The sequence below is a fragment of the Gossypium raimondii genome, chromosome 7 (assembly GCF_025698545.1).
Source record: "Gossypium raimondii isolate GPD5lz chromosome 7, ASM2569854v1, whole genome shotgun sequence".
NCBI classification, from domain to species: domain Eukaryota; kingdom Viridiplantae; phylum Streptophyta; class Magnoliopsida; order Malvales; family Malvaceae; genus Gossypium; species Gossypium raimondii.
Genome location: NC_068571.1, coordinates 18,192,284 through 18,219,631, shown reverse-complemented (window position 1 = coordinate 18,219,631; position 27,348 = coordinate 18,192,284). Strand labels below are relative to the sequence as shown.

The following is a 27,348-nucleotide window of genomic DNA, read 5'->3' as shown; positions in this document are numbered from 1 at the left end:
AAAAAAATTGCTCATAGAAATCGAAAAGAAGTTAGAGAAGCAAGGTAAGGTCAACAGATTTTCATAGATGATTAAGAGCAAAAGGACATTACTGTTGACATGGATGATAACCCTAGTAATCAGCAACCTCCTGTAGCTCATGCTCCTTAGATTATGTATGACTATGCTAAGCCCACTCTGATTGGGGCTAAATCGAGTATCGTTAGACCAACTGTTGTTGCAAAAAAATTTGAGATTAATCCAAACACAATTCAAATAGTGCAACAGTATGTTCAGTTTGATGAGTTACAAGATGAATATCCGAATGCTCATTTAGCTAACTTTCTAGAGATCTACGACACATTCAATATTAATGATGTTACTGGGGATGACATATGCTTATGGTTGTTCTTATTTTCGTTGAGGAACAAGGCGAAATAAGGGTTGAATTCACTTAATAGGGTTTCATCACGACTTGGGATTAGATGACTAAGAAGTTCTTGTTAAAATATTTTCCACCAGCCAAAACAACTAAGTTGAGGAATGAAATCTCTTCTTTTGCCCAAATGGAGCTTAAGACATTATATGATGCACGTGAGAGAATTAAGGATCTTCCGAGAAGGTGCCCTCATCATGGGTTAACTTTGTGGTTACAAGTTCAAAAAATTTACAACGATTTGAATCCCTTGACTAGACAAATAATTGATACAGTAACTGGTGGAACACTAAATAATAAGATATCTGAGGCAGCCCAAAAATTTATTGAGGAGATGGCACTGAATAACTATCAGTGGCAAGTTATGAGAATAAAGTCTACTAAGGCAGCCGATGTTTTTAATATAGATGCAGCTGCTATGTTGGTAAGTCAAGTGGAAGCGCTGAGTAAGAAAATTGATGGTTTGAGTATGGCTAAGCAGATGAATCCGGTAACGTAGTATGATGTGATTGCAGCGGGGATGATCAATTCGAAATGTTTACCCTTCAGTCCTAACGTGGAGTATGAGCAAGTCGACTTTATGGGTAACAATTCTAGACCTCGGAATAACCCCTATAGCGATAATTATAATCCAGGATAGAGGAATCATCCAAAATTTTCTTGGGGTGATCAAAGAAATAAAAGGTCACAACCCCTTCTGGGTTTTTAACAACCTTATCAGTAAGAAAAGAAGCCGAATATGGAAGATATGTTATTGACATTTATTTTAGTGTCAGAAACTAGATTCCAAAACGTTGAGACAACATTGAGGAATCAACAAGCATCTATTCAAGGACTCAAGAATCAAATTAGCTAGCTTGCTAAATTGGTTTCAGAAAGGCAACCAGAAAGTTTACCGAGTAACATTGAAACCAACCCAAAAGAGCAAGTGCATGCAATCACTGTTCGAAGCGTGAAAGGGTTAGTCGAGCCTAAAAAGAAGTTGAATTTAGAAGTTTTTGTGAAAAGTGATTGGGTTGAAGAAAGAAAGAAAGAGCATAACCGATGGTCGGAGAATACACACTACCAAATTCGTAACCGACAAAAGTGAATAGAGACCGCTTGTAACAGCCCATTTTTCATTGGTGTAGGAAATAGTGGTTTCGAGGCTACAAATCTGACAAGTGAATCTATAAATATTATTATTTAATATTTATGAGTAAAATGTAGCAATATATTCAATTTTGATTTGATTATTTTTAATAAAGGAATAAATAGTTAGGTACAAGTGGTTTGTCCCTAAAGTCAAGTGGTTTTGAAAAAAAAGTTTTGGGACCTCGTTTCATTAGACCGTGCTTGTAAATATTTTTATTAAATATTTAAGGAGTTACAATATAGGTATATTAAAATTTAGTCTGAAAATTTTAGTGATTTGATTGTTAATTAAAGAAAAGGACTAAATCGTAAAAGATGTAAAAGTTATCACTATTGATTATTATGGGTTAATTGAGCATAGAAACATAACTGAATGGCTTTATATGGTAATTTATCCATAATTATTAGATAGTGGACGGTTTAGGTGATATGTTTTATGAAATTTTATTAAATAGTAAAGGGCAAACTTGTAATTACATAAATAAATGAAATCAAAACATAAATTAAAAGATCAAAAAAGCCAACTTTTTGCCACCTTTTTGGGGAGAAGGCTGAAACTCCATGGAAGCTTAAACCAAGCTTTCGACGAAGGTTTATTTCACATGCATGGTATGTATTTTTCACCCGTTTTTGATGAATTTTATGTTTTTGTGATCGTTTTAGGTTAATCTAGCTAACCTAGGGACTAATTTGTAAAATTTTTAAACATTTTAGATTATTCCATTCATGGGTTTGAGGTGTTTGTGAAGTTTTTGGTAGATTATTAAGCTTGGTTGATAAATAAGAATATTTTGTAAAGTAATTTTAGTAATTTTAATGTTTAAGGATTTGAGTATGAAAGTAGTGAAATTAAATGGAATTATTGTGAAAATTTGATAAATGTGGGCTGATTAGGGACTATATAGAAATAGAATAGCATAGGTTTTGCTTAAATGTGATTAAATTGTAAGTTTCGATTTTAGGGACTAAATTGTAAAAAGGGTCAAATGTTGGGGGTACTTTTGTAAATTTAAATTTACAAGGGTTATAAGCTTGAATTTAATTATTTTATATGTTTGAATGAATTAATTGAACAAAAAATATTATTTAGATCAATAAACGACCTAATCAGATTTGAATCGTGGAAAAGCTAAAGTAATAGAATATGTGTTGGCTTTGTCTTTGCAACCGTTTTTGTTTAGGTAAGTTCGTAAATTAAATTAAATTAATCTAATTGCTGTTTTGGTAATTATATATATGTGATGATCAAGTTCATTGGTTGAAATACGAGTAAGACCATAGCTAAAATATACTATGGCATCACGAATCAAACGAGTAAGACCATAGTTGAAGGACACCATGGCACTATATCGAAAATGAATAAGACCATAGTTAAAAGACACTATGGAACTATATCGAAAATGAATAAGACCATAGTTAAAAGACACTATGACACTATACAGGAAATGAATAAGACCATAGTTGAAAGAAACTATGACACTATACTGGAAATGAATAAGACCATAGTTGAAAGACACTATGGCACTATATCGAAAATGAATAATACCATAGTTGAAAGACAATACGGAACTATACCAAACTCGAATAAGACCATAGTTGAAAGACAACATGGCACTATACCAAAATTGAATAAGACCATAGTTGAAAAACATTATGGAAATATGATAAAAATAAATAAAACCATAGTTGAAAAACACTATGGCATCATGTTGGAAATAAATAAGATAGTGGCTAGAATACACTATGACATCCTTGAACAATTGTTTATCAGGTAATATGTGTCGGATGATAAATGTGTTATATAATATGAACATGAGACGGATAATTGAATTGTAATTGTTAATTATGAAAATTATATGCCATGATATGATTTAAGTTCTTATGAGTAAAATGGAAAGAATATATGCATTAGCTATATGGAATTAGACAATGAAAAGAGAAATTGAACATGGTACATTAAAATGGAATATGATTTACCATTTGAATATGAGTTAGGAAGAATTGATTGGTAAATAGATTATTTGTATGTTTTTGCTATAGGATACTTAAGTTTCATGTATATATATGAACTCACTAACTTGTAAGATTTGTCGTGTGTATAGGAAATGAATGAATTCATAAGCTTGTTGATGAAATTATGCATGAATTGTAAAAAATGGTTCAAATTTAGTAAGTTTAAGTTTTCGTTATATACGAGTGTACTAAGCCTTGATTTGCTTATGTCTGTTGTTTTATTTCCTTGTTTATCATTAGAAAGCTTGATCGGTTAGAATCAAGTTGGAGCACATTCACACTATCTATCATTGATCACAGTAGAAGATTTGGTCATTGTGATGATTGGGTTATAAATTACATATACTAGGAGCCTTTAAGTTATTTTGTTTATAAAAATGTTGTCTATAAGTTGGATTGATAATTCCAAATATATATGCTTTGCATCTTTGGTCTAAATTTGTGTTTAGAAGTGCTTTTGGTCAATTGATAATTCCCTTACGTGATTAGTTTGAGTTATGGTAAATGATTGTGACAAAATGGAAGAATTGGTATGTCTTTAAGGTAATGACTTGTAACTTTTGAGTGTGTGTTTGTTTGGATGTTTAAATTGCGGTACCAATGAGGGTACGGTACTGGCTAGGCATTTAGGCTAAATGTTATAATGTGATTTTGGCAGGTTTGAATGTGATTTGAATAGGTGATAATGATTGCAAATGGTCTGGCTTGGTACTTTAGAAATGGTGTTTGAATGTGGCTTGGATTTGAGGTTTCTTTTAGGTACACATGGCATGTGACACGGGCTTCCACACGCCCATGTGTCACACACAGTTGAGTGTCTTATTAATTTTAAGTGCAGGATTTTCCACACGGCTTGACCACACGGCCGTGTGACCCTACATTGAACCGAACACGATCTGGCACACGATCAGTGACACGACCATATGACCCTGAGTTACACAATTTGACCACACGGCTATGTCCCTGTGCCATACGGTTTGGGCTCTGTCACACGTCCGGGTGAACCCTATTTTCAAATTTTTTGAAATTTTTTGTTTTATTTCAAATTAGTCCTTAATTATTTCTAAATTGATTTTTAGGTCTATTTATGCTTTGTCCAATGACCTTATTATCATTAGTGTGTTACCCTCATAGGATATCCTTAATCTCTTTGGATTAAACTTATTTATCCAATATGATCCTATTCTATCTCATGGTTATCATTGCATCTTCCACGAAGAAAAGATTATTACTAACAAATAGTAACAGCAATCACTCATCCCCGACGAATAACTTGTGGTCATGTTCATTTTCCATAATCCATGCAATGTCAATGAGAGGATATCATTTACTCTTCAAGTAATGAATTTCACTATTGTAGGTGAAGTCATGTCATGCATAAGTCAAATACCCAACATATCAATTTTCGACTCTAGTACCAACCAATTTCAATATATCAAAGTATATGAGTTACATACATATACTTAGTCACTTATTCAGATTTGAGGTAAGTCACATTATGAATGTCACAAGTGAATAAATATATAAATAAATCTAGGATAAATTCAACGTGGGTCCTATTCGATGTAATGTCAACCTAGATAATCACACATATATCTCTATCTTTTGGGAAGTCATTTGCTCTAATACCCAAGATAATGTATTTCTTCAATTGGACTTAATAGACAAACATAATAACTCATTAAATCAATTGCTCATTTTAATTCCTCATCCGCAAACTATTTAAGTTACCTATTAATATAAGTTGTCTTCCTACATCATAATACATCCTTATGATGCAACTTATTATTAGTTAAACATCATGTAATCAGTGAGTTAATATTTGTTTTACTTATTTTATTTTTCATGTAAAACCAATGAGAACAATTATATAAAAGATATTTTATTAATCAACTGCTTTGAAAAATTACAAGTATAACGACAAAATCAACTGACCGAGAACATAAAATATTAAAAAGTTGGTGAGGATAAAATTGAAACAAAAATAATTAAAGTTAAGTAAAATTTGAGTGATATTTAAAACATATACGGCATGAGTGAAAGCTATCACCCACCATTAGCAAAAAAAAAAAAAAGTCATCCAACTTAACTATTTATCAAGTTTAGCAAATGCCTTATTATTTAAAACTCATGTAATAATTATATAATAAATGAGTTATCACACTATGCAAACCAAATGGGTATTTCTCTTTCGTCTCACCATTAGAGGTGAGCAAAACTTGATTCGATTTGAAAAATTCGTAAAAAAATTTGAATTTTGAGTTAATCGAATCGAGTTATTCGAGTTTCGAGTTTGAATCGAGTTGAATTTTACAATTCGAATAACTCAAATAATTCAAATAATAGATTGGTGTAAATACCCTTTTGGTTTCTATCAAGTTTGAAAATGAGCAAATTGGTCCCTCTCTTAACAAAAATTACAAAATAATTCAAAATAATTTTAAAAATTTAAAAAACTTTTAAAATTCAAAATATTTATAAAATTTTCAAATTTTATGTTTTTAAAAAAATTTAAACTTTCAAAAAATATAAAAATATATAAAGAAAATTAAAAATTTTCTAGAATAATAATTTTGGGGACCTAAATAAGTTAATTGATGATTCAAGTTTATCATACTAAAGTATTTTTATTATTATTTTGCTTTGAAAAATATTTCAAATATATATGGTTTCAAATTTATGTGCTCTAATATGAAATTAGTTATACTGTAACAAGATTTTAATTTGACATGTTTAATTTTTTAATTTAACTCGAACAATTTTTGTGGCATACCTTACTATATAGTCCATATGTACAATTCGTACTTTTGATTTCACTATTTACGTTTAAGGGCAATACAGAGCACGCCAATTACTTAGCACTAAACCCCACCACAAGGACGTCCTTCATAATTCATTACTGAAAGCCTTTTTAGAACACACCACCAAAGCAACCCATTCGGAGTGCACCATAAAAGTTCTTCTAGTAAGACTCACCACGGAGTTCGTTCATTCATAATCCACCATAAAGGCTTTCATGTTAGAATTTTCCACATAGGTTCTTTATTCATGGTTCGCCACTAAGGTGATTCTTAAGAGCGCGCCACGAAGATGTTCCTTACGGAGTTTGCCGCAAAGGTGTTCCTTTTATATTGTGCCACAAAGGTGTTCTTTTAATATTGCATCACAAATGTTCTTTTCATATTGTGCCACAAAGGCACTCTTTTCATATTGCACTACAAAGGCATTCCTTATCTATCATGTTTTTGCGATATGGATTTTCCTAAACTCACATTATGTGAGGTTTGTTTATCATCGTCCTAGGACATGCAAGGAACCCTATTGGGTAATCATCATCCTTTAGTTCCTTTCAGAAGGTGCCATGACCATGGACTTTTCCTTTTAGAGATTGTGTTTAAAGTCCCGACGAATCCTTTTAGACTCCACCACGGTGAATATACACATGCTCACTTGACCAACTCTTCATGCATTGACACCATTTAAGATTTCATACTTTGATCCATTAACAACACCCAACTAACTCACATCTCATCACATACATTCTATTTGTGCTCATACAATCATACTTCACCATTAGAATACTTATCACATACTTAACTTGTCAGATTCCTTGTGGACTATACATGCAAGACCCAACAAACATTCATATAATAGTATAACTTTCATATTATACTTTTCTGATGTCAGTTTCATAGTTTATTCGATTTCTACATAAATATCTAGTACAAACGATATACAAGCAGGAGTTAGATTAGGGACTCACCTGACAACCATGAATATTAGCTTGAACTCCAGATCCAACAAGAAACTGCAACAACCACTGCGTATAAATTAGAAGAACACTATTGAAACTTATTCGTAACCTTTACCATCATCACAAACCCAGATAACTCTTACACTAAGCCTTAATTATTCATCTTACTGTTCATGCACTCTTATAGACCTACTCTTTCATAGCACAACATGTAGAGTCATAAAACTTACCTGACATGGAGTAATCACTAATAAACTTTGGTATCTCAACTTCAGCTTAAAGGAATGTCTTCGCTCCTCAAGGCTCAAATAACCTTATTTTAGAAGAAGGAAGAAGAGAACTCTCATTTCCCAAACTTGAATATATATTATTATAATCTAAGTCATTATTGGAACTTGACAAATGTCACATCATTACTGAATTGTCTTATCAAAAGTCGACAACTTTTGAGAAACCTAATTGAGTATTCCCTTATCTTTTAACTATTATGGTTCACATTCAGTTGGTTCCTAACCAACTTACCTTGCAACTTAACTTGCACAGCGCCACAATTAATCGAGCGCACCATACCCTGGTGTGAACTCAAACTCTCGATATCATTTTACTTGATCGCGGGTCTTATTCCAACTAATATGGCCACCTAACAAAGAATCTTTATTAACTTAACCACATAATTGTACACACTTGCTCTATACGTCGAAAGATGTACTTGGGCGAAGCTTACTCCGCCAATCATACTACCTTAGGACTATGTGCCAAACCTTGTACCCGTCAGAACCGGAGTGTTACAATAAAGATGTAACCTTTGTACATTCGAAGGAAGTACCTATTACCTGTGTATGTGCTTCTCCCTGAATCACGATGAGGTGATGGCTCAAAAATTTAAAAAGTGTAAATAAAGTATCAAAGACAATAAAGAGAAGGAAATAGTCTTAAAGTAAGGTACGATAACAGACGAGTATAAGAGAATAGAATTTGAGGAAGTATTCTCCAGAGACAAAGTTAAAGGGTTAAGAACGATGAGTTTGTCGGACTAAAATATTGGTTTTTGTATACAAATATGACCCAGGTAAAAGATGTTACCCTCGCTAAGTTCTTATGAACTTATATGTGCGTGTTATGTTGTAAGCATGATGTTGTGGGTCTGCGCCAGGAGGAACAGTGTCAGGACTACACCAAGAAGCGACATATTGAGTTATTATGCGTATAGAGCGAGTTGTTGACGAGTTCAAAGCTTGCTATGTTACCTAGAATTCCCGTACTTTTGGGGACAATTGTAATAGAGTAGGATGTTAAATTTGATAATTTTGCAACTTAGTTGCCATGTATTGTAAATGTGTTGACTTTTGTAATTTAGTTGGAAAGTTGTAACTAAGGGCATTATAATTTGATTAAAATTTGTATAAGTAGACTAAGTTATTGCTCGTTTTTGTGTGGTAACACTCAAGATCTGAGTCTGGTTAATCAAATTGAGTTGAGGGCGTTTGATACAAGTCACAAAGGCCCAACTCAAGCTCAAGAACGTGATGAGCTCAAATTACCACAAGGCCCAATAACGAGGTCAAAGGCCAGGCAAATGCGTACGAAACTAAATGGAACCGTTCAAGACTTTATTAGCAAGGCCTTAGATGCGTATATAATGAAAAAAGAAAATCAAGATTCACTTTCTTGTTTTCAAGAAAATCAAGAAACTGAATCTTGGTCCAATTTTGCTGTTTTGAGCGATTTCAAGAATCAAGAAAATTAAGATTTCAAATCTTGGAAATCTTGGTCCAAGAAACTGAGTCTTGCAGCTAAGGCGCATTAGATCTCAGTTACGGCATCAACGAACCAATTTCGGGAGAGAACGGATTACAAGCCCAAGTTCTTGAAGATATGGCCGAATAAGATGTTCCAAGCCCAACTAAGAAGTTTAAACTAGACTTAGTTGAAAATCAGGCCAAATTGTCAAAGTGGCCCAATTTGTTAAGTTTTAATTCTTTAAATACTTAGTTTTTAATTTTTAGACTTTATGAATAAATTTTTATGTAAACATTCAGTCCAAGAGACCCATTTAAAGGCCTTGGCCGAATTTCCCTTTAAAAGTCAACAATTAGGTTTTTTTTTTTTAGTTTTCTTAGTAGTACTAGGAGAGTAGTTAGAAGGCCTATATATATGGCTTGGTCGACCACCCTTTGACACATTACATTGAAATCAGATTTTTTATTGAGTGAAAAATTCTCTTTGAGTTTTCTCCAAGAATTCTCTCTTGAGTTTTTTTTAGAAGTAGTTTTAACAATCTTTTTTATTGTGGGAACCATCTTCAACCTTCTTCTTGCCATTGTCTTACATTGGAGGGGAGATTAGAGCCGTTTGAAGGGAGTTGTGAAATCTTTCTTGATTTCAAGGCTTCTTAGGACTTTTTCTTTATGGGAGTCATCTTCAGCCTTCTTCTTGCCATTGTCCTACATTGGAGGGGAGATTAGAGCCGTTTGAAGGGAGTTGTGAAATCTTTCTCGATTTCAAGGCTTCTTAGGACTTTTTCTTTATTTTCTTGCTGTTTATTCCTCTTTAATTTTTCTGCTTGTGCCGATTCATTGATTAAATTGTTTTATTCTCTCTTGTTGCGTTTCCAGCCCTTTCAATCTTCAAGAATATGTTCGGCACCAGTCTTGGGCATCAAGAATCGTTCTTGATTCATAATTCTTCTTTTTCTTGCCGCACAAAACCTAGTTCTACTTCAATTTGGGGTTTCGTGATCTGTTGAGTCTAATTTTTCTGTTTTGTGTTTACTTGTCAAATTCGGCTAATTGGAGACTTTTCTTGAAGTTCAATTTCGTGTTCTTGGCTTCCAAGAATCCCTATTAATAAGTGTTTTCAATTCTTGGTTGATCCTTACTCTTTTGGGTATTTTTGTTTCAAATCTAATTGATTCTAAGCTTAATTTTCTGTTTCGTTTCAGATCCAAGCGTTTAGTGTGTTCATAGGAGTTTTCCATGACTTGGCAACTCGATCTTGGTCCGCGCGCAACCCTCTATCAGCGTTACCATTTCACTTGATTCAATTCGACCCAACTCGAATTTCATTTCACTCGAATCGATTCTAAAAATTTCAAATTAAGTTAGGATGATAAAATAAGACTTGTCAACTCAATTAACTCGAAAACTTTTCACTCCATTCGACTCAATTTGGTCAAACACTCACCCCTACTCACTGTAAATTACTCCACATTTTTCATCTTTTATCTTGAATAACTACTCACAAACCCCTCATATCCCTCTGTCCAGTTGATAAATTCCTTTTATTATATAAAAATATTACAAAATTAATTTTATAATTAAATAAAAGCTTGGTTTTCCTTTTATTATATAAAATATTACAAAATTAATTTTATAATTAAATAAAAGCTTGGTTTGAAAATCCAAATGGAGAGAGTCTTATTCTTTTAGAAAAAAATCTAATTTTCTTTTGAAATTATAACATATAATCATATCAAATCTATTATCATAATCAATCATAATAAATATTGATTTGACTTTTACCTCAAATTAATTCACTCACGTATCAATGGGTATCAAAATATATGATTTAAGAAATTTAAATGTTTGAGATCCGTGTAAAAATTATAGGGTAAAAAAGATACCAAAATAAAATGACAATTTCGAAAATTCGAGGTTACCCCATATTTTGGTCGAATAGTAGTTTTCAAACCATATAAACAACTTTTTTTAAAAAAAATTGTTCAAATTCTTATTTTGACCACAAAATAAATTTTAATGGAATTAGGAAAGTGCCAAAAATGAAAAGGACCTTATCGTCTAATTAAAAAAATTACTAAGATCATCAAAGTTAGTTAGAAGAGTAGAAGCAAATAGAAATGTAGAAATTTTTATTTGGAGCACAAAGACCAGGTGTGGAGAGCTTTGTTTAGCTTCTACCAAACTTAAAACGGAAACACATACTAGTATTTATTTATTCATTAAATAACATTCTAAATCTAATCCCAAGAAACACCCAAGGGTAAAGTGGTCATTTCACTCAGATTTTTCTCTTCTTTTTTCTCTTTATTGTAAAGCCTTTTAGTATAGTAGTGCAAAGTTGGATAGGGTATTATAGTCCAAAACAATTAATTTCGCCACAAGAAAATAAAAGCTTTTCTCAAAAAGGACAATAATAATAATAAAACTATTCAAATTCCAACGTCCCTCTCCCAACAAAACAAACAAAAGCGATGAAAGTGATAATAATGAGGTGCGTCAGAAATTACAAAAAAGCAGGTGCTTTTTGTGCTATTACCGGACCACGTGTTAGGAAATTAATGAACCTGATTAGGTGCAGAACCATACCTCTGGGTGATCTCAGCTGCAGCTGATTGTTAATGCTACGTGTCCATTCCATGCCGACGCGGCCATCCAAGTCACGACAAGGTCGTAGTTTCTGGCCATAAAGTCCAATTGACCCACTTTGACTTCCCCATATTCTACTTTTATTCTACTTTAATTATGGGTAGAGATGAACAAAATTCAATCAAAAAAGAATTTAATTTTAAAAAATAAAAAATTTTAAATTTCGAGTTATTCGAATCAACTCAAATAATAATTGAATCAAATTTTATAATTCAAATAATTCAGAATAATTCAACTAAAACATTGATGTAAATATACTTTTGTTCTTATCAATTTAAAAATGAACAAATTGATCTCTCAACAAAAATTATAAAAGATTTTCAAATATTTATAAAATTTTAAATTTTACATTTTAAAAATTATAATATTTTAAAAATTATAAAAATTCTAAAAATTCTAAAAAAATTAAATTCAAGTCTATCATACTAAATATCTTATTTTTTATTATTTACTTTGAATTTTTTAAATATATATAATTTCAAATTTACGTGATAACAAAAAATCAATTATACTGTAAAAATATTTTAATTTAAAATGTTTAATTTTAATTTAATTCAAACAATTTCACTCTATTCGATTCGACTCGAATTTTATTTCACTTTATTCGAAAAAAAATTCAAATCAAATTAAAATGATAAAATAAGACTCAACTCAATTTTTTCACTTCTGAATACTTACTCCTAACACCCCCAGCTCAAATCAAACATTTTCTTGTATTCACACTTTAAATATGGATTCTAAAAGCTCAAAGAAAAGTAGAAGAAACGGAAAAAAAGCTTTTTCTATCTGAATGAAGCTTCTGAGCAATAGCAGGATTTTGACTAAAGTAAAATATGAAACAAATATAAGATACACCTAAGCTTTTCTTATAATGGCTCCTAACCCCTCAACATAACCTAGTCATGGTTTAAACAAAAACTTTTGCTTGTTAAAGCCAGCCAGCCTCAATAATCAATCACAAAAGCAAAAGCCTGGAGTTGTATGCTTTGTATACCCCTAGCCTACCCAAACTATCTACAGTTAGCCTAGCATGTATTTACTGAAATGGGTGATCCCCTCAACAGAAGAACATTGTACTTGCCACATTCTTTTTCAGCCTCGGAAGGTCTGGCACAAGGATACTTCCTGTGGATGTTACGTTTCCTGAAGATGTTTCTGAAAGTTCATCCAGCTTCAAAAATTGGCCCATCTGATATGCCGCAAGGTGAGCATAACAAATAGGAGCCACTGGATATGAAATACAACCCAGGTTTATGAAATATTAATGCGACTGATACAAATGACTTGCTAAACATGAACAGGGTGTAGGATAAGGGGAAAATTACCTATTGAGACTGCTGCTGTGCTCCTTTGGTATCTGCATTTGGCAAAATGTAATTGATTAAAAATGCCTGCTACTTCCTACGATGTTAGAGATGGCAGATGGAGCTTATTCACAACTTACACATAGGAAAGACAGTGGATAAGATTCTGCAGGTCATTAGGAGAGAAACCTATCTCATCAAGCAAGACATGATAATGAGCTGGCCTAGATGTTCCCTGTTAGATTTGAAACAATGCAACGGAGGATCTTATTCACATGTATGCATATATTATTCAGAAGCAAAAAACAACACTGCTGCTTCATAATGTCTCAAGATTGAACAAAAAATTTTGATAGTAACAGTAAAACACTTACGATCATCCCTGCATGAGCAGACATGTAGAAATCATAGTTTCTCGGATGCACAATTTTTGTGTCCACTACTGTCCCTGCAGAGGAAAGCGAGAGAGTGAACCAACAAATTAATAAACTAGAGAGGAAAATGAAATATCAGAAGCAAACCTGGTGGAACATTTTCAGGGGCATTAGCTTGGAATAATTTTGTATGATGATTCTTCTGAGCAACGACTACTGTGAACTTGGGAACATCAGACTCGCCCAGAAACTGATATGACTGCGCAAAGGATGTTTAACTATCTAAGAATTGACTATTATCAAGAAAATATGAGGCCCTCAACTAACCCTTCGCAGGATCTTGTAACATAAAAATGTTATGGACAAGAAAGCAGTAGAAAGGCACTTCTAACAGCCTTCTAGAAACATCAATTAATATGCTGACCCATAGCCCTTACTCAGGGAGATGATGGTTATATTGTGATGAAAAAGATAAACCATAGTCCAGAATGTACCTTGATGATTTGCTCCAGCTCAATGTTTAATACTTGGTTAAACTGTGATTCACTTACTCCATCCCTAAGAAAATCATCAAAACTAATTATTTAAGTGATGAATTAAATTGTTCAACCAACCATTGTAAAGAGTGTATGATTGGTTCATACAAGAAAACAGAAATAATTACTTCCATTTTTTCTTTCACATCTTAAAAAGCAAATTGCTGACCACTGAACAAGCTCAGAAAACCAGTGAGGGGAAATATTTAACTCCTATTAGAGCCATAATGTAATAAAATATGCAGAAATCCACAAACACAAGTGTACATACCTGAAGATGATAATTTGTTTTGGTTTGCGATTACCGCTCGTTTTATAGAAATCAACAAGCAGTTCCCTTGCAACACAAAAAACATACTCAAATTTTCATATGAATAAATCTCAAATCATATCCAGCATTTTAATTTTACAGCACCAAAAGAGCCAAGGTTACAAGCAATCTTGTTTGTATCAACTCAACGTATCATAATAGAAGTTATGCACGTCAGTGGCACATCAAACAACATAACAAATGAAAAATGCATTTTAATGCATTGTAAGACTACCCATTCTGGCATTCAAAATTAAATAAAAGTACATAGGAAATAACTTCAGATATGGGGCAAAAAATGTTGATTTCACTGACTGAAATATTCTTCTGGATCTTGTTTGTGACAGAACAAGAACAGAATTCTTTGAAATCATGTGAAAAATAAAATTATAATATTATAATATACCATGAAATTATACTTAAATAATCAATTTCAAAGCCCTTAAAGGTAAAACAGAGCAATCAGCACACATGGAGTTCTGGATATAGTTTTACTAAACTACCTGATAATACCATCATCAACCTTTCCGTCTGGTGATGGCTTATATAAAGCTTCAATCATCTCCATCTTTGGAGATTGTGTTCTCACAGATGCTCTGTACCTTGAAATCAAAGGCCAATGGAGCGAACCAACAACCTGATATATACAGTAGGTTTAAACAGTTGGATGTATCCTCACAAAATTAGGGGAATAATTATAATGCGTTCAAATATTCAGAAATTACTGCAGCTATTGATGGGACATCTGATCGACCAGGGGACCCATGAGAGACATCCATTCCCAAAATCAATGTAGGAGTATCCTTCAGCAATGGGAGGATTGAAGGTTTCTCTATTTCCAATAAAGAGTTGATTCCTCCAAGCTATACAGAAGAAAGACAAGGTAATATCATAGTACATCTGAGGTGTAGATCAACATAAAAGTTAAAACAATTCTTTTTTTTTCAGGGAAAATGCATTGCTTTAAGATTTTACCTTTGAATTGATTTTAAGGAGGACATTTGTGAGGTATTGGTCATTAATTTTTCCAGGGCTAATGCATTGTGTGGCAATTCCCATATCGCAAAGACATTTTTTCTTCCAAGGTCCTTGACAGAGCATGGAAAATGTCAGTTGACTAGCCAAATAAGAAAAGAAATCAACAGGAAAAGCCATACCATATATATCAGAGTTTTTTCTCACTGGCAAGACACAAAGAATGAACTCAGGGGGGCCAGGAAGCTTTGCTATAATCTGATCAAACATTGCTTCCACTCTAGCAGCAGGGCCAGCTTTAGCAGCTTGATGCCGTTCCTCCTCAATCAATGTGTGCGGACGTTCCATTTCCTTCATGTATGAATACATTTGTATAAGAAGACAGTTATACCAACAAGTCATATAGCACCATGACGACAGCCAAAATGTGGAATAACCTACAATGCCCTTGTTTCTTGCACAACTGATTAAATCCCTTGAAATTTGACTGAGATCACAGCGAGCAGAGAAGTTGACAGCAATCCAACGTTCAATTTTCTTTGGATCCAGAAATCTCTGCAAAGGGATGGAAGGAATATATATATGTGAAAATAAACTGTTGTATCAAATGCTATGAGATGGAAACTAGATAAGAGACAAACTCTGAAGCAAAGAGTTGCAATCAATTAAGATTGGGACCAACACAGTATACTATAACATAAAAGATTGGGATGAACAAAAACCCTCTATCACCACTACCTTGTTGTTATAGTTCCATCTACCATTTCGAGGGATGCAATCCTCGTGATTCCCAACCTTCAACTGTTAATGACAATAGAGATGTGTTACGATGAACCCACTAAACAGTTAAATTGAGGTAAAACTCTCTAGCTCTCTCTTTCTCTTGACAAAGAGGCAACAACACATACCCTTGGAGTCTCCAGGATCCGACCCTCAACTTCTGTCAATTGCCTACCTATTGAAATTTCACATGCAGAAAGTACAGGGTTCTCATTGAATTTGTTGTTTTTCAAAGCCTGCCAGGTTAAAGAAGCAAAAAATTCTAGTAGTGAAGACAAAATAACAAATATGGTTATAGCCATAAGGACAAAGAAACATACATCAGTCAGAATTTGAATTCTTTCCCGAGGCTTTTGCCTGGATCTTTCAACCAGGGTCGCCCTTTGATTTGTAGTTAACGCTTTTGTGTACCGCTGAAGTGAAACAAGTGAACAGAGCTAGAACACCATAAAATTAAATGTTAGGATAGACATGTCTGATAACAGTGTATTGTGTAATGAACACTATGCTTATGAAGAATAAAAAAATTGACTGACCTCTAGGGGTAAATAGTTAGGACGTTTTGGTTTACCAACATCAAGGCATGGCATGTCTGCAGAATATGTGAGTTCAATTCCACAGTGTTTGGTGAAATACTCATACACTGTGATCTCAACAGTCCGGACTTCACCACAACCACCATTTTTAACTTTCATTGGGAAGCTAGAAGAAATTAAAGACAAATACAACCAGAATTAAAATTCTTTCTGGAGAAAGAACTCAAATAGAAGTTATGAAAGGAAAAATCCCCAGCAAATGAGCACATACAATAGCTCACAACAGGGCTTCTCACTTAGACCAGTGATTTTGAATTCCATGTTACGGTGTCTTGTTTTAATCCTCATATTCTTCAACATTCGTCTGGCCTGTAGAATTTATAAGTTTAGTTTTCAGGACATAAAGTAATTAAGATTTTTGGTTTTTGAGTTCCTTACTTTCAGCCAGAAACGTTCATCATTTAGATTCAGGTTTTGTTTTAGAAACTCAAATACTGGTCCAGGCCTTAAAATCATTGTTGTAGATACATCTGCAACAAAGGTTTAAAGAGAAAACATGATGAAAAGAATAAAAAAGTTTTAGGATCAAAGTTATGATAGAATGAATAAAAATATACCCATATTCAAAGACAAGCCCCCCTGAGTGGGACGAAAACTGGAATGGAAGCCCCGCAGACCCAATACCCCTCCTCCCAAATCAACATAATTCCTTGAATCATCTTGAAAGAATGATTGTCTCACCAAAAGGCAACCTCTGAAAACCAACACCGTCACTAAAATAAGACGGGACAAGCAATACATACAGATATCCAGGGGTACACATATGGTTCTGTGAAAATGGTTAAGTCTTGAACCAAAAAAGAATAAGAAAATTAAATACCGATCAGCAGCTTGCTGCCTTAGAATGATGTCAAGTACTCTCAAAGCATCCTGAGTGCTATCATCTGACTGAACTCCTTTGAGGGCAAGAGATATTGACTTCAAGGGTATCTTAGCAGAATAGCTTAGTTCCACTTTGTAAGTCTTTGACTGAAAAGAACGCTTTGTCCTCTTGCCAGTCTCAGCAGGGCCTCCATCAGCATCAGGACTCCTGGTTTCACAACCAGACAGTGAGCTATTGTGACAAAAAAGTTATAACATCTAGATTCTAACATATACAAAATCTAAATCCAGTAAGGAGTAGAAGAATATACCATTTTGCAAATGAGTCTTCTAGCACTATTGTAAATTCAAACTTGTTCTGTGGCAAAGGACCCACTGTATACAAACTCTTTTCCCCATCATAGGCAAATCTTTTTCCAGCAAGTTCCGAAGAGTATGTTTGATAAAGTTTATCAACAAGTTTTCTCCCAATCCTCTTGCTTTCAACAACTCTACTATCTTCTGACAAAACTGTAACCTGCAAATCATATTTTGGTAAATATTCATCCTTAAAGTGAACTTCCAGAAAGAAACAGAATGGAGACAAAATAACCTACAGTATACTGGTAAAATACAGCATCTGGGGCATTGACAGAAACTTTGAAGTGGTTGGCAAGCAGGGATATCTTTCGTCCACTCGTCCCAACTTCTCTCCTACTGACAATAGAATACTTGGGAGGCTTCAAGCTCTCTAGCTTCACATTGGATGGTATTGTTGGCAGTGGTAGGGGCAGAGATGGTAATTCTAGTGCCTCTTCAGTACTTGCTTTCTCCATCTTGAAATCAATCAGTAAGGACATTAGTACTAGATTGATAGCATTAAGTATCACCACTAATTGCAAGTACAGTGAACATGTAAACAACTAAAATGTACAATTGTCAAAGAAGAAATCCACAACAAAAAATTTCTCCTTCAGTGAAAAACAAATAGGAAAATTAAAGACAAAAAACTGCAATAAAATAGAATAAAATAAATGAAAACACAGTATATGAGTTACTAGTTGTCCAAGATTACAAGTTATCAGAACCAGCATATAAGATTAGACACAGGTGATGACCAACATAAAATCTTACATAAAATTTTCCAAGGAGAAGGCTATTATTAAATTTTGGAATTTATTTTGAAAAAGAATCCTATATTGTTAATACAAAGCAAAATAAACTTGAAAGGATGAGGAGATAAAATTCCAAACAGGCAACTTACATAACTATCCTTAGAGAGCAAAAATTCAAATGCTAAAGTTGTAGCAGAAAATTATACACTTTTCTTTTTGATATTAAATAGCTCCACTCTATACTACTTATTTGTGAGTGTCAAATATGGGTATGAGTACAACATGGCATGCTTGATTTCTTCTAAGTTTTTCATTTATTTGGAGAATAGTTAGAAGGCCGTATCCCATACCCATGACCAGAAACGGGTACTTCAAGAAAAATCTAAGCAACATAGGCTCGACTTTAAAAATAAAACGCGATAATATTTTTCCGAATAGGAAAAAAAAGCCAGTACTCGAAATCAGTTGCTCTGGACTCTAACAATGGAGGACATGTACTAAGGGGTGAAAAAAAAAAAAAGGAAACCAAGAGCAGAGAAATACTGCTTATTTTATGCAATTACAACAAATAAAAAGCTTCTCTCAATGAAATATTTTTCCTGATTAGGGTTGTTTAGCACGGATTAACAAAATAATCAAAATCTTAAGAAACGGAAATATATAATTTAGAATAAAAAGTCAAAATCGCTTTGACGATTATTTAACATAGCGAAAATCAAACGGCATTGTCAAAAGAAATTGCTTCCGAAAGGAGTTAAAGTTTGACCATCAAATAGAATTCAAAATACAAAAAAAAAAATCAAAACAGTTTCTCGTTGACTCCTCGAAATAAGCAGCAAAAGCAAAAAAAAAAAAAAACACAGTGAGAGACTGATAGTAGAGTCCAGCACAAGACAAGTTTCAAAAATTTTCTTTTCCTCGACTACAATGTCTCAGATTAACAAACAACGTGAAATTTTAATAAGAACAAATGTCTGAGATTAGCCGAGAAAAGAAACAAAACATACAAACACAAAAGCTTACAGAGAAGAACATAGGTAGAACTTAAAGAAAAATAGCAATTGTAATGGAAAATAAAACACATACAAAAACAAAATATCAGAGTATTAGACAACAATGCAGTTCAAAATTCGGCAGAAAAGAAAAGAAAGTTCAAAAGAAGAAAACATAAACCACAAAATATGGCAGCAAGCAAGAAAAAGAGAAGACTTAGGACGATGATCAACATTCAAGGATGAACCAAAAGAAAAGAGCAGGGAAAATCATACCCGCAAAGTAAAAACAGAAGAAGAAGGCAGGATTACTGAAGAGTCGGGTCTTTGGCACTAAAAGTAAAAGAGAGCGACAATGGAGGGTGTAAGGGAAAAATATTAAAATAGTAATTTTCCTGCTTCTTAATTCTTATAGGAGCGGCAATAAAAAGATGGGTTCTTTTAGCATATGATGTTAAAACACTTTAGGTTTAAATATTTGGAATATCTCCACCGTTGATATTTAACAAAACTTGATTTGACTGCTTAGATCTTTTCCGTGGAGTAAACGAAGGGCGGCTATTCCGGTTGTAGAACAATCTCTGTGGAACCCTTATAGCTAAAAAGATCAGATCGTTGATTTTGATTGGTTAGAAAGGTTCAACGATGAACAAATATCAACGGCTCAGATCCCTTGGTTTCTGCTGCATTTGGAATGTGTTTGGACACTACAAAGTAATTGGATTTAAACTTTATGGATCTTTATCCTTTAAAATCTACTATAATTATCTTGTATCTCTAGTTTTAGTAGATTGTTTCATTGAATACCAAGGCTTCTCTATATGTTTCACGAAGCAGGTCAGCTTAAGTGGATTAAATTAGCCTCATGTGATTAGTTGACCTTTACGGGATAATTTGTGTGTATTTGTCATGGGTTTTAGTCCGTCGACTCATGACAAAAACATATAGTGATTATGTTATCTTGGAATTCAATAAAAGTATTAGGGAAAGTCCTATCTTAGGAGCAGGTTGCATTTTGGCTCTCTATTAAAAAAAATAGGCAAATTAACCTTTATACATTTTAAAACATACAAATTAGTCTCTCTGTTAAATTTTATATATTAAATGATCATGTGGCACGTTAATTTAAATCATTAATTATTAATTTGGTCAATGAACTATAACTAAAATATCATTTTAATTTTTAAAATTTTACAATACTTCTAAAAATTAAAAGAAAGCTTAAAATAAATATAAATTATTAAAAATATATTTAAATCCTGCTTAGTAAAATATTTATAAATTGCAATATTAATAACAAATATTTATATTTTATATTATAAAACATCTATTACTAACTATTTATAAATTTATTTAAAATTACTTATAAATCGCAATAAATATTTATTAGTAAAATATTAATATAAAATTTTCAATAAAATATTAAGAATATTACTTCAAATTTAAAATTGTTATTAATGTTAAATTTTATTATTAAAAATTGTAATATTAAATAACTTTATTAAAATAATAATTTATATTATTTATATTAATAATTTATTATATGGTTGAGTATAAATAATTAAATATGTATGTTTAATAATATTGAAAATTATAATATTTGATATTAATATTTTAATATTTTTAAATTTAAAATAATATTATTAATATAATAATACTTGACTGCATGTAAGTTTTTTTATTAAAAATCAAGTTACTAAGAAACTATTTTTAGAAATGACTTAATACTTTTCAAAACACAAAGTGATTTTCTAAAAAAAATAGGCTTAATTTTTTGATTGATCAAATTATTTTTTTTGAATGAAAATTTCGATTGGGCTTTATTACTAAAATTAAGCAAATTAACACAAAAAAAGTCCAAAATTAAAATGAACCCAATTCAAAGGCCTATAACTCAAACCCGGAAAGCAAATTAAAACCCATAAAACCAATCCCCTCTTATTTTTGAATTTTAAACTTAAAAAACTGTAAAACAGAAACCTCTAGAACCTAATAAATGCACCGCTATCATGCCCAATCAGAACCAAATCCTTCCCCGTCTTTTCAAATCTATTTTTTCATTTCTTCATTAAGACGTTTCCGGATATCCATGAGGTTGTTTCCTTCAAACTTTTGGGTTTCCCCTTTTTCAGCCTCAAAAATTTGTGTCCTTCATTTCATCTGCTTCTTTGTACTCCCTTCCGTTCATCTTCCTTCAGTCGCTCGGCATAATCCGGAACTCTACCAATCAGGTAAATTTCTTCTTTTTCCTTTAATGCCTCCCTTGCAAGCATATGAGCTAGACTATTTGCTTCTCTAGGCGTGTGCTCAAAATAGTGTCTTTTTTATTGTATTAGTAACTGATGAATATCTCGAATATATGCTCCAACCCTTGATCTATCATTTGCTTGTGTTTTGCATTTCTTAATGATTGAAAGTGCATCACCTTCAATAATAATATTTGGCCATTTCATGTTCATACCGATGCGAGTTGCTGTCCTACAAGCAATTGCTTCTGCGGCAAAGGCTGATGCTACTTGGTGATGAAGCTTTGTAATAGATAAAAGGGCGTTTCCTTGACTGTCTCTGGCCACAATTCCCACTGCCGATTATCGAGCATTTTCATCAAAGGCTGCGTCAAAGTTAAGCTTTATAAACTGACCAAGTGGGTGTTTCCACATTCTACCTTCTTTTATACTTTTTGTAGCTTTTTCTTCGATCCCCTTGAGCTCTGAAATATATCTCTGTACAAAACCTGCAATTTCTTTCCCAGATCTACTAACCTTCTCATGAACTCTTTTATTCCACTCTCCCCAGATTGCCCAAAGAGCACAACAAAATACCCTACGCATATTGAGATTATTCTGATCGAAAACCCAGGTAAGCCACTTTAAAAATTCCATATAGGGTTCATGTAAAATCTTCGAGAGTGATAACTCTTCCCATACTTCTGTTGCCACAGGACACTCACGAAAAATGTGATTTGTGGTTTTGCTGCTCTACCACACCCAGAACATGTCGTTTGACTTAGGAGCCTTCTGAAGTGCAGATTCACCCTCGTTGGAATATAATTCCAAGCTATTCGCCAAATTGTAATTTTTATCTTCGAAGGTAGATTAAGGAGCCAAATATTTTTGTAAAAATCCCTAGTTTCAGTTTGTAAGGCATAAGCCCTAGGATCATTTTCATTACCTTGTAATAGTTTATAGGCGCTTCTCACGGTGAACTCTCCCGAGGACTCTCCCCTCCAGGCTGGAAAATCTTTGTGAGGCTCTTTTACAAGCGAGATGCAGAGGATTCTCTCAGCTATCTCCATTGGAAAGGTAGACTCAATCAAGCCCTGTTTCCACTCCCTCTTACTTTCATCAATTAGATCTGCAACTTTACAATCACGTAAATTAACAAAATGCGATAATAACCTGGCATAATTTGGTATCTAACTATCATTCATCATCGAAATTTCACTCCCATTCCCCACTTTCCAGCATAATCCTTCTGATAGAATACCCCTAGTAGCCCATATACTCTTCCATGTGTAAGAGCAATTATTCCCAAGACGCGAGTTTAATAAATTAGTTTTCTGGAAAATATTTTGCTTTTAAAACTTGTGAGACCAATGAGCTTGGATTGGTGAGTATTCTCCAACCTTGTTTAGCAAGTAGAGAGATATTAAACTTGGACAAACTCCTGAAGCCTAACCCCTCTTCTTCTTTGCCTCTACACATATGCTCCCATTTGCACCAATGGATCCCTTTCTGCCATTGCTTCTTTTGCCACCAGAAATTAGCAAAGATTTTTTCCAAATCTCCACATAAAGAGCTAGGAAGAAGAAAATATGACATAGCATAAGTCGGAATGGACTGTAAAATTGATTTAATAAAAACTTCCTTTCCTCCTTGTGAAAGCCATCTAATGCTCCAATCTCTGATTCTGGAATTGACCTTATCCTTCAAATATTGAAAGGACTCCTTTTTACGTCTTCCAATCATATTAGGGAGACCTAAATACTTTTCCATATCTGTTGACCCTCTTAACCCTAGACTGCCTAAAATTTCACCTCTTATTTCATCTGCTGTATTTGAGCTGAAAAAACCCGTGGATTTTTCAAAATTAATGCACTGACCAGAGCAGTCTTCGTATTCCTTTAGAACTCCTTTTAGCACTCGTATTCCCTTTGTGGTAGCTTCAGTGAACAGAATACAATCATCCGCGAATAGCAAATGTGATATCCCTGGACCTTTCCTACTTGCTCTTACCCCTTTCAACTTGCCCTCTTTTAATGACAATCTCATTAATGCCGAAAGCCCCTTACTGCATATTAAGAAAATGAATGGACTGAGGGGGTCCCCCTGGCGCAACCCTCTGGAAGATTGGAAAATTTCCCCTCTTTTCCCATTAATGTTGACTGTGAAAGATGTAGAAGAAATACATTTCATAATTAAATCAACCCATTCAACAGCAAAGCCCATTTTCAGCATCACCTCTCTAAGAAACCTCCACTAAACTCTGTCATAAGCTTTGCTCATATCGAGCTTAACTGCCATAAAACCTTTCTTACCTGTACGTTTCCGTCTAAAGGTGTGAAGGAGTTCATAAGCTATTAAAATATTATCAGAAATTAATCTACCTGGGAGGAAAGCACTTTACGCCACATCAATACACTGCCCAATAACCCTCTGAAGTCGATTTGCAATTGTCTTTGCAACTAGTTTATATATAACTGTGCATAAACTAATTGGTCTGAAATTTGCTAAATTTTTTGGATTCTGGGTTTTTGGAATCAATATAATTTCAGTAGAGTTGAAGGGGCCAAGAGTTTTACCCATGTTTAAACAGTCAAGGCAAAAACTGGTGACTTCTTCCCCTAAAATATGCGAGTATTACTGAAAGAAAAGTGCTGGAAATCCATCAGGCCCTGGCGCTTTCGTAGGCCTCATTTCTCTCAAGGCTGAAAACACTTCTTCTGCCGTGAATTTATCCGTTAAACCTGTGTTCATGTCTGACGTGATTTTTCCTTCGATACCTGTTAAGAGATGAGATAAATCTCCAACCTCTTTTGATGTAAACAGTTCCTGAAAAAATGTCTTCGTAGCCTCACTGATCCTATCCTCCTCAGTCACCTCTCCTCCACCCCCTAATTCAAGCCTCGAAATATTGTTTCTTTTCCGACGAGCCGAAGCATACTTATGAAAAAAACTTGTATTCTTATCCCCAACTTTAAGCCAGTTTGCTCTTGCCCTCTACTCCCAATACCTCTCATCTTTGTCAATTTCTAAATTTAGATGCACCTTCGTATCAATAATCTTTGCCAACACATCATCATTGTTTTCTTCCTCTAACAACATCTCTAGATTCTTTTTTAGCCTTTTCTTTAACCCTTCACGGCTTTTCCTAATTTGTTCTGCCCATACCATTAAATTTGATTGAAGCATTTCCATTTTCTCCATTAAAGAATCAGCCGGTGTCTCCCAAGATGATTTAATTTTTCCTCTAAAGACTCTTCCATAATCCACCATGCCTCAAACTTGAACCTTTGGCTCCCCACATAATCAGTACCATTTCTTGTATTGAGTAAAATTGGATAGTGATCAGAGATCGAGTGAATTAAGTGTTGAATGTTACCATTTGGGAAAAGGTTTCTCCATTTGTCGTTTGCAACACCTCTATCCAATCTTTCTCTAATGTTTGTTTCAGGCAAACTCCCTCTTTCCCATGTGAACCAAGCCCCTATATACCCCAGATCTTCTAATTGACATTCCTCAAGGGTCTTTCTAAAAGCCTCCATTCTTCTTTCTTCTCTTAGAAGCCCTCCTTTCTTCTCGAAAGAATACATAATTTAGTTGAAATCCCCAGTTACAAGCCACGGGTGTTCCTGATTCTGTCCTAATTTTCGTAAAAGGTTCCAAGACTCTTCTTTATCTTTAACATAAGGGGATCCATAGAATCCTGTGAATCTCCACTCTACATTATCAACCTCTTCATTCACCATAACATCAATATGACTTCTGGAAAAACTTCTCAATGTGACTAAAATATCTCATTTCCAAGCTAAACATAGTCCACCTCTAGAACCCTCAACAGCAACCTCAATACCATTTAGAAACCCACAACTTCTCCTGACTTTTTTCATACATTGCTTGTTAATTTTCGTCTCCATTAAAAAGACCATTTGGGGATTATGCTGCCTTAAGAAATGTCGCAGCCTTTTAACTGTTCATGGACTCCCCAATCCACGAACATTCCAACTGATGCTTTTCATTGCGTTCGGTCGGCTTGCCTCTTGGCAGCCGCCGATCCCATAAGTAATTGAACTTCGTTCTCAACCAAAATATTACTCATCGTTTCTGTTAACGATTCTTCCAGGTCATTTTCTTGCCCTATTTTCTGCCGTTTCGTGCTATTATCATATTCATCTTCTGCATTAAGAGACTCCACTCTTCCTTCCGTAACTTTCCTCTTCTTTAAACCACCTTCATCCACTCGTAGACTTCCCCTTTGACCTGGGCCAATTCTTTTCCAACTCATTTTTTTCTTGAATTAGAATTTATTATAGAGATGCTCCTATTATCCACCATATTAGCATCAATCATGACTGTGCCGTCATCCACTTGATTTTTCAGCATCTCCTCTTTCACGTTCATTTGTAATCTCCCATTTTCCTCCACCTCCAAAATTTTCACTTCTCTATTTATTATATCTTCATTCATCACATACTCAGAATCACCAGTATAAGAGCATTGAGTTCTATCCTTCTTCGCAGACTCATTAAATTTTATAACTTTCTTTCCAACAAATTTTGATTCTGCTTTTAATGCCATCGTATATGGAGGATCCTCTTTAATTTTATTTTTTTCTGCAGTACTCAACACACTACATTCTGAAAGTCCATGGCCCAACCGTCCACAACCAAAACAGAATAAAGGTAATTTCTCATACTTAAACGAAATCCACCATTGATTCCTATTATCTGATGAAACAAAGATTCCTCTTCGAAGCGGTTTCTGTACATTCAGATTTATTTTGAGACGACACCACTCTCCACTAATTTTAGATCTAATGACTTCTCCAAATGTAACACCTATAGCATGTAATAAATCCTTTTTATCAAATTCTGGTAAACATGGGCCTATCTTTAACCAGACCGGAGATGAATTAAGACATATCTTTGATCTTTCCATCGAATGAGTTAACTTGTCAAATAAGATTAAACTTTTCCGAAAAAGCCATGGTCTACCTTCCATGATCAACTCCAGATCTTCTTCCGATTCAAACACAATCAAATATAAATTATGTCCTGCCAATTGAATTTCAAACTTTTTCTTTGTTTTCCACACACTCCTCATCTGCGCTTTAAAACTTTCAGGGTTGTAAAGTTTACCTGTCCAAATTGTGCAGATTAGGGTTGGTTTTTCATCTGGAACCACCTTCGAACCTTTAACAGATAATTGCATGAACTCTTCAGATAGAAGGGAAATCTCCTCCCTCTACTCTCTAATGTCGCCACCGCTTTCCCCCATCCCAAGCCACAGAAACAACTGCCTCTACTAGGACTTACGGCAAAGCACTCTTGGAGAATAGAGAGAATTAGGGTTTTTAATATATTTGATTTAATTTGTAAAAAAAATATTATATTGTAAATCTCTACTTTAGTCTTTTATTAAAATAAAATAAAATTTTGTAAGTGATGAAATTTGAACACGTCTTGCTTATATAAAAACAAAACATTAATTTGACCAATAACTAAGTATTTATTTTATTGTAATATTTACGTTTTATTTGTATTATGCATATTTTATTTTGTCATTAATTTGGTATATATATTGATAAAGTTGTTGGTTGAGCTAGTGTTACAAACCAATTAGAAACTAACTCAAGATTGATTACA

The 27,348-nt window shown here is 33.6% G+C and overlaps 1 protein-coding gene, 1 long non-coding RNA gene and 1 other non-coding gene across 4 annotated transcripts; 1 reads left to right on the top strand and 2 right to left on the bottom strand.

The window, feature by feature from the left end:
* Nucleotides 1-512: 512 nt before the first annotated feature.
* Nucleotides 513-619, bottom strand: LOC128042660 (small nucleolar RNA R71). Its single transcript, XR_008198175.1, has one exon. It is a non-coding gene; the product is annotated as a small nucleolar RNA R71 (small nucleolar RNA).
* Nucleotides 620-12,457: 11,838 nt separating this feature from the next.
* On the bottom strand, nucleotides 12,458-19,925 carry LOC105800163 (protein argonaute 16). 2 transcript variants are annotated; one of them, XM_012631107.2, is made up of 23 exons: nucleotides 19,761-19,925; nucleotides 17,995-18,213; nucleotides 17,710-17,915; nucleotides 17,397-17,606; nucleotides 17,134-17,270; nucleotides 16,955-17,046; nucleotides 16,788-16,885; nucleotides 16,517-16,682; nucleotides 16,301-16,417; nucleotides 16,109-16,216; nucleotides 15,939-16,001; nucleotides 15,642-15,755; nucleotides 15,383-15,551; nucleotides 15,201-15,313; nucleotides 14,951-15,088; nucleotides 14,729-14,862; nucleotides 14,187-14,252; nucleotides 13,874-13,937; nucleotides 13,527-13,638; nucleotides 13,380-13,453; nucleotides 13,146-13,240; nucleotides 13,027-13,058; nucleotides 12,458-12,928 (listed from the first exon to the last, which is right to left on the bottom strand). In XM_012631107.2, exons 2-23 carry the CDS (start codon nucleotides 18,211-18,213, stop codon nucleotides 12,759-12,761), a joined length of 2,697 nt encoding a protein of 898 aa, XP_012486561.1. In that variant the 5' UTR covers nucleotides 19,761-19,925; the 3' UTR covers nucleotides 12,458-12,758. The 2 variants fall into 2 exon arrangements, with proteins under 2 accessions (XP_012486561.1, XP_052490001.1); XM_052634041.1 differs by lacking the exon at nucleotides 19,761-19,925 and adding an exon at nucleotides 18,843-19,058.
* A 1,450-nt stretch (nucleotides 19,926-21,375) lies between these two features.
* Nucleotides 21,376-26,528, top strand: LOC105803239 (uncharacterized). The gene is made up of 4 exons (XR_008197447.1): nucleotides 21,376-22,128; nucleotides 22,281-22,343; nucleotides 22,426-22,786; nucleotides 26,323-26,528. It is a non-coding gene; the product is annotated as an uncharacterized LOC105803239 (long non-coding RNA).
* The last annotated feature ends 820 nt before the right edge of the window (nucleotides 26,529-27,348 follow it).